The sequence below is a fragment of the Glycine soja genome, chromosome 15, assembly GCF_004193775.1.
Source record: "Glycine soja cultivar W05 chromosome 15, ASM419377v2, whole genome shotgun sequence".
Taxonomy (NCBI): Eukaryota; Viridiplantae; Streptophyta; class Magnoliopsida; order Fabales; family Fabaceae; genus Glycine; species Glycine soja.
In genome coordinates, this window is record NC_041016.1 from 15,043,172 (window position 1) to 15,051,297 (window position 8,126).

Here is an 8,126-nt window from a genome sequence, read left to right on the forward strand (position 1 = left end):
TCTAGAAGTCATCATTAATTATCTTAAACCGCCCAAAATAAAATTAAACTGTGATGGTAAAAAAACCTGTTAGTAAAGCTTAATTGCGATTAAATAATCACTAGTAAAGCTTCTTTTTTTCTATAGTTTGAACTTATCGATCTACTCTAATTTATTAAAAAAGTTACAGTAAATCTACGGCATTGTTTAATATTTTTTGGGGGAAAGAAATATATGATAGAAAGGGGTTGGGCACCCTTAATCCTATAAGGCAAGGTGCCAGTAACTATGAGAGATTATCTTACAAAATTACCATACAATCCTAAATCACAATCAATTATATTTAATCATAGTTACCAAATCTCTGGATGTTGAGAAATTTCTCTAGAGAAAAATATCCACTAAACGCGATTTTAGATACTTTTAGTAGGAGTCAAACCTAAACTTGTAGAAACGTGAGAGTTTTCTTTTAAATCCTTGACTATTTATGTTAATCCGTATTGACCCATTATTTATCTTATATATGAAAGTCTACGAAGATAAAATACCTGTGAATATTATCATCATTTTCACACTGGTTGTTGTCTTCTGTTTTCCCCCTTCTGACCATTGAGTGCATTTTGTTAACCAATTGAGACTTTTTCTTTTATTCCTAGAAGATAATAAACCACTCATTAGTAATCTTCTCTGATCATTGCGAATACGAGAGTGGTTGTGAAGAAAAATATAATATGGTTCCAATACATGCCCTTGGAATACATCAACTTCAAAACGAAAAACTGACTAGAAGTAGAGAATACGTCTTAAATGTCAATTGTAGAACGTGTCCATTAATTGTATTTCTGAATTATGCTAATCGTTCTTCTTTTCTTCTCTAACATTGCTATCTGTGTTTGTTTTTAAATTTTGTCTCATTATAATTGTTATAATTGTTGTGTCTAAAAAAATAATTTGTTCTAATATAACATTAATTACTTTTTTTCATTTATGTCATTTATAATTAATGATGAAAAAAATCTAGAAATAAGTTTAATAATAATACAAGATTAATTTTATAAAATTATTATTATTTTCATCTATTTTTTACTTTTTCTCAATATGTATAAAATAACCTAAAATGATAATTATTTTGAGACAAAATGAATATTTTTATGTGAAATTCACTTCTTTTACCTTCTACTTTAATTTAAAAAATCTATTATTTTCACCTTCACTATTTTCATCCTTTAAAGTCTAACCAAACACAGTGACGTCTCTCACGGTACACAATTTTGACATAAATTGCGAACTTTCCAAGTTATAAGGGCGAAAAGCAGCATATGATTAAGGTAGATGCATCAACAATACAGGTCAATATCCATCAATATCCCATGCTCCTCGTTTGGGCATATTAAAAGAATAAATTATGTAGAGTAAATTATATATATATATATATATATATATATATATATCTTGTGTGATTTTTTTGAGATTGTAAGTAAATTTTCTGTTTTTTTTCAAAGTTGACAACAATCTCTTTTATTGAAATACACAATGGGATGTTTTATAAATAATTAAGACAACTTGTGTCAAAGTAGAAAAAGAAGGATATCATGTGAAAAATAAAAAATAAAAACACAAAAAATGTCAGTATAATTTATTTAAGAATCAAATGCAATGTATTCTCGTTTTTATTATCTGTACATTTTCGAAGCTAATACGTATATATTAGTAAATAAAATTAATGTTTTTATATAAAATTAGTTTAAGTTTTTAACATAATAATTATTATTATTATCTCTCGTTATTAACAAATATATAAAATTGTTAAGAATTAGGTTAAAAATAAAAATATAATTAAAAAATATAATAATTAATAGGGAAAATCAAACTCACATATTCAATGGTTTTCTAAAATGATTTCATACTCTATAGTTTTAAAATAAATTCACCTCTCTTATTTGTTAAATCTATTGACACACGCAAATCCTATAAAAATAACAAACGTTAGAGACGCGAAGATGATTTCTTTCTTTGCAATTAACCCACAAGTTTTAGAAAGGCAAAAACAATTATATGTATGGATGTTATAGTGTACTCTGATGTTAAGAGTACTTGTAAAATATCCATAAACGAATTGTGCATAATATTAAGGTTGGTACAAACTAGATATCTAATTATTAAAAAAATTTAAATTTTTAATTAGACTTTTTTAAAACGATTAAAATATTAACTTTAATCATCGTTATGTTTAATTTATAATTTTATTTATTTATGACTTGAATCTGAACGAATCAATGTTCGTTTTTAATATTATGTATATAAGCTTCTAATATCATGTTTGGATTATTTAAGAAGAATTTTTATTATAATTGTAATAATTATTTTAATTAATTTTTTATTAATTTTTTATTATTAACTTTATAGATAAGTAAAATGTGAGTCATAGTTACATATATGGGTATACAAGAACTCACAATAAGAATTAAAATTACTACCCATATAAGTATAGAATTAAATATGAGTATTACTTTTAAACGTAAATATGGAAACATTTACTATAAGATCCTACCCCAATTTTACCTATTATCATCCCTAATTATATTTTGTATATTATGCACTTTAAATTCTCAAATCTATTATGTAATATTAAAAAGATTTAAATATGAATTTAGTTTCTATAAATGTTATTTTAATTCTAATTTTTTTTTATTTACTTTTGGTATCTATAAGTTGGACCTTTTCAATTTTAGTGTCCAATTAATGTACAAATTTACGAGAATTATGAAGAAAAAAAATATTAAAGAGACTAAAATGAAAGAAATAAAAACTTATAAAACTAAAAATAAAAAATAAAAACTTAAATAAACCAAAATTAAAAAAATATGAAGTAGACTAAATTCATATTTAATCCTAATAACAAAGTGTTTAGTGTTTTTCTTTTTATGTTTTTTCAGTTTTTCACTTTATTTTGTATTTTTTGTTATTTTTGAAGAAGAGATTGATATTGAGGCCATATAGATGAAGAGAAACATACAAATTTTAGAAGGATACTTTTATTTAGGTTATGGCTTTAAATATCACTTAGTAATAAAAATTAACAATTTACATTGACCGATAAAAAAGAAATAAAAGAAAGATAGGTGTTTTTTATAAACTAGATGGAGTGTGAGTGTGATTAATTTAAGAAGACTTTAAAGAGATTAGTAAGATTTTCTCTAATTAAAATTATCTTAAACTTATATAAAAAAGATAAATAAAAATATCTTCCTATTCTCCAAAATAAAAATATCTTTCTTTAAAGTGAATAAATAAAAAGGAACAAAAAAAAGTACATACCTTCTAATAACAGCAGTTTGCCTTTGCCCTGGGTAATGCCATCATCACTCTTTAGCCGTTTTCTTGTTGATTATTCATCAATTGAATAGGGAAACGCTAAATTTCAGTGTGGTCCAACCTCATCTACTATTAACAAAAAATAATCACTTTTTTTTATCTCACATCATTTATCTTTTAATCAAATATATATTTTTAAGATATTTATTAGTTACATAAGTTATTATGACAAAATAATTCTGTTTAATAAAATATTTGTTTATTAAAAAATTAAAATATAATTGTGAATTTATTCAAATATTTGGGTAAGATACTAAATAACAAAAATATACTTCTATTAGAAAAAAATAATTAGTGATTTTTGAAACAAATTTGCAAACAAAGAGAGACATGCGAGGGAATAAATAATTGACTTCCTAAAGTCTCAAGTAACATTAATTCTTGAAACAGTGCTCAGCTTACTTACAACCATATTAATTGCTCGGGTTTATGTCAACTAATCAGTTGCTACTCCAATAACTCGAAGTTAATGTCAATTTATTTCACTAAAATGCCCCCTCATACTCCAACAAATTACACAAAAGAACTATCCCATCACATGTGGGGAATTTTATCATTGGAAATGGGACCGCTTTGTGGATATTTCGTTCCTATAATTTAGACCTTGTAATTTTAGTTTCTAAGTTTGATTAGAATGAATTAGTTTTTTTAAAAAAAATTAAATAAATTTAGTTTTATTGATAATTTTATTTTATTAAAAAATTTAAAATATTATTTCCCATTCAAATATTCAAGAGTTTGTGATGAATTTGAAATATAAATAATTTTAAATGTTCAAAAGTTGGAAATGTAGTACAATTTTGGTAAATTTTAAAAGACAATATAAGATGTGAAATATAAAGATTTGAAGGACAGACATTTGAGATTTTTTATATGAATTTTGACATTTTCATTGGTGAGTTTTAAGTAAAAGAAGGTTTAAAATAATTTGATTATTTATTTTCTGAAGGTTTTAGTATAAAATAAGAATTGTAGGTGATTGTTTTTAGAGAAATACTAGTAGCATATTTGCTAATGCATTTTTTTAACATTTTTTTATTATGGGTTAAAATCTATTGAAAAATTAATTTTTAAATTGTGTTATTTAGTGTCTCTTAATTTTTTTAATTTTCAATAAATTTTATCCCATAATATACGACTTAAAATGTACTTTTTTTCTCATTTCATTTTTAGTTAAAGTTTGGTCTCTTAAGTTTAAAAAATTTAATTTTAATTCCTAAGATGTTTTTATTAAACTAAGTTGATCCTTTTACTAGTTTACTATATTAACTTCATCAATTTTAGTGACATGTGACGAATTTTGGGAGATATATCATATGAGCATATACTATATGAACCTATACGAACCAAAATTAACATTGTCGGTGCATGCTAAAACCAGATGGAAAGGTTAGTTTTTAAGATATAAAAATGAAAAAAAAATAAATTTACGGTACTCAATTCAAATAAAAAATAAAACAGGAGATTAAAAGTATATTTTAGTCTAAAATATATACAATTTAAATTAAAATTTTAGCTTTAATAAACTATAATTTAAATTTTTTACATTGTCAATCATTTAAAAATTATTAAAAATATTTAACATAATTATTAAAAATAATAATCTTATTATATATATATATATATATACATATATTAATGATTGGATGATAAGATAAAAAAACTTTAACACAGTGGATCGATATATTATAATTAAATCATTAAATTAAAGAGATAAAAATCTAATTATTCTAAATATTAAAGAGTAATTAATTATAAGTTTTTTTTTATCTAATTTGGTCATAACAGATTTCCTTTTTCTTTCGGTAAAAAAAAGTGATTTATTTCGGTCAAAGCGTAACGCTTCATTTACATATTTTTACATATATCTTCTGACATCTTCTTAATTACTTTAAATGAAAAGTATATAAAAAAATAATATTTAAGACTTTAAAAAACAATACTTTTGCTGTAGATATAAATACTACTAATGTTGTAAGTTTTATTCTTTATTACTTTCAGTTTAACTTTAGGGGACAAGTTTTTGTAAATGTAGTACAAAAATTATTATTATTATACCAAGTCTTTGAACAGTTTATAATTACTAGAATTGAAAATATAAAAATTTGGACATGTCAAAAAACAATTGTATTCAATAAATTATTCTTTAAACAATAAAAAATGATTATTAAAACTTGTAAAATTATAAATTATTAAAACACTACTAAAACTAAATTATTAAAACCCAGTGAACTGAGGATAGAAACTTGGGTTACGGAATCCCCGATCTGACCAGACAGAGAACTATCATAGGAAAGTGTTGGGAAAGATACGACCTGGTGACTGACTCAAACAGCCTTGGAATTAAAAATATCGAAAAGTCAAACATTTTTATGTCATTAAGGAAGTTTTGGTTTCCTCAAAAGAGTCAGAATTCTAACGCATGCTTTTACTCCTTTTGCCCCCCATTTTTATTATTGCCTTTAATGCAACCAAGTCCTTCTCTTCTCTTAGTACTAGTACCAAAACAAATAAAATTACTCTCTCAATCTCCCATGCACCATTTTTTAATTTTTATTCTTTCTCAAATACTTCTACTATATAGTACCCCAATAATAACTGATTCAAGAAAATTGAATACACCAAGACCAAACCCCAATAATAAGTGTTAATTCACCTCCTTTCACAACCCCCCCAACCAATTAACTTTCCCAATATATTATTTGACCCTTTTCTCTCTGTTTGTTTTTGTGAGTGTGTGTGTGTGTGTGTCTCCGTTCATTCTTTCTTTCTCTGCCATGGAAGATGATGAGGCATGCATCACGAGTCTGAGCCTTGGACTTGGAATAATGGGAGGGCATGCTCCAAAGAAGGAGAATAAGCAGAAAGTTCCTTGCTTGGACCTATCTTTTGAGCTTTGTCCAAAAGGGGAAGAAGAAGAAGAAGAAGCCATTGACGTGGATCAACAACAACATGGTAATAAGGCCAAAGGGTTGTTGTGTTTGAAGCACCCAAATGATGAAACAAGCCCTGATAGCAACAATAGCAATAACGGCAGCAGAAAGAAACTGAAGCTCACAAAGGAGCAATCAGCCACCCTTGAAGATATTTTCAAGCTGCATAGCTCTCTTAACCCCGTATTGATTTTTCTCTCCCTTTTTCATTCTCACAATTTTGTTGGAAATCTTGATATTAATTTTTAGTTTTATGGAAGCTAATTAAACTGATGCATATTGAATTGTGATAGAATATGTATTTGACTACTATTATTATTATATTATTATCAGTTTTGTGTTGTTGTTTTTTTAATTAGAAATTTAAGGGTTTGTAATTGTAACCACAAGGCAATTAATAAAAGGGAAATTATTTATTTATCGGTTGGTTTTGGTTTCACATGCAGGCACAGAAACAGGCACTTGCTGAACAATTGAATTTAAAGCATAGACAGGTTGAAGTTTGGTTTCAGAACAGAAGAGCAAGGTATGGCGTGTGATATTATATATGGTTTGGTTTAATTAATTAGTTTCATCCTTTCACAAGTTTTTCAGTTTCTGGGGTGTAATCAGTTTTGGTTTTACCTTTAATTTTTCTCTTGTTTGTCAAGTTCACCTTTGATTTGATTATCCTGGTTCCATTCCTATCTCAATTCACCATGAAAAAAGGAGCCTTTTTTCATTTTTTTTTAATCTTTCTGTGTTGACTTGACTATGCTAATAATTAAACTATGTGTTACATTGACTTTTCAGGACCAAGCTGAAGCAAACAGAGGTGGATTGCGAGTTCCTGAAGAAATGTTGTGAGAAACTGACCGATGAGAATCTAAGGCTGAAGAAGGAGTTGCAAGAGCTGCGTGCACAAAAGATTGGATCAACACCACTGTACATTCAACTCTCCAAGGCCACAACCTTGACCATTTGTTCATCGTGCGAGAAACTGTTGAAGCCCAATGAAGGGAACAAAGGAGCCATTAACAAATTGCAGAACAGTATAGAGTTAGGGGGTATCTAGAGGGTATAAAATAAAACTATGAGGAACTCATAATTTGGTGAAGGTTATTGGAATGTCAGAATGCAATTATCAAACATGGATAGTTTAGTTTAATTAATCAGCACAAAAAAGAAAAGTACACACCCTCAGTCCCCACATCGAATAATTTGTATAGCCATGTAGGACTGCTTGTGGTATATATGCTAAGGCTAGAATCTAGATAGTTAAGGTAACTTATTGTCTCTTTCTAGTTTCTATTCATTCAAAATACAAATTAATCAAAATTAACCCACTCTATTTGCTTTATTTTGTTTGGCTTGATTTGCAAATGAAGATGTGTGAGTGTGTACGGACAAAAAAAACGTGTGTTTGAATGATTGAATTAGGATGAGACAAATATGATGATGATTCACTCAAGACTACTTATTCAACACTACTAGATTGTTTTTTCCTTTCTTTTTTAAGCAAAGAGAAAGACTAGTTTTATTAATGAAAAGATAAATGCAACCAAAAATTGCCTAGATGTAACCAAAAATGAAAAGCCAAAGCCAATTAAGATAAGTGCTTATTGAATTTTGAGATATGTCTTGACTTGATAAATTTTTTAAATTCAACTTACCTATATTTTTTTTTTGTATCTAAAGAAATTAAATGATATTTTCTTTTGAATAATGTTTTATGGAGATCTTAATATGTATCTATACTTGAAAAAGAAAGAAATAAACAAAAAAACTGTGATATATGATATAAATATATGATAAAGAGATAAGATACAAATAAAATATTAATATTTATCAACTCACTTT

At 26.2% G+C, this 8,126-nt stretch overlaps 1 protein-coding gene across 1 annotated transcript; it reads left to right on the forward strand.

Annotated features, from left to right (window-relative positions):
• The first annotated feature begins 5,809 nt into the window (after nucleotides 1–5,809).
• Nucleotides 5,810–7,626, forward strand: LOC114387328 (homeobox-leucine zipper protein HOX17-like). Its single transcript, XM_028347488.1, has 3 exons — nucleotides 5,810–6,470; nucleotides 6,734–6,813; nucleotides 7,080–7,626. Exons 1-3 carry the CDS (start codon nucleotides 6,132–6,134, stop codon nucleotides 7,339–7,341), a joined length of 681 nt encoding a protein of 226 aa, XP_028203289.1. The 5' UTR covers nucleotides 5,810–6,131; the 3' UTR covers nucleotides 7,342–7,626.
• Nucleotides 7,627–8,126: the final 500 nt, after the last annotated feature.

Bases quoted from the DNA above. Each gene is read 5' to 3' on its own strand.
- LOC114387328 (XM_028347488.1), top strand. From the start codon at position 6,132: ATGGAAGATGATGAGGCATGCATCACGAGTCTGAGCCTTGGACTTGGA. The intron at 6,471-6,733 runs GTATTGATTTTT...TTTCACATGCAG, and splicing joins TGCATAGCTCTCTTAACCCC to GCACAGAAACAGGCACTTGC. The intron at 6,814-7,079 runs GTATGGCGTGTG...TTGACTTTTCAG, and splicing joins TTTCAGAACAGAAGAGCAAG to GACCAAGCTGAAGCAAACAG.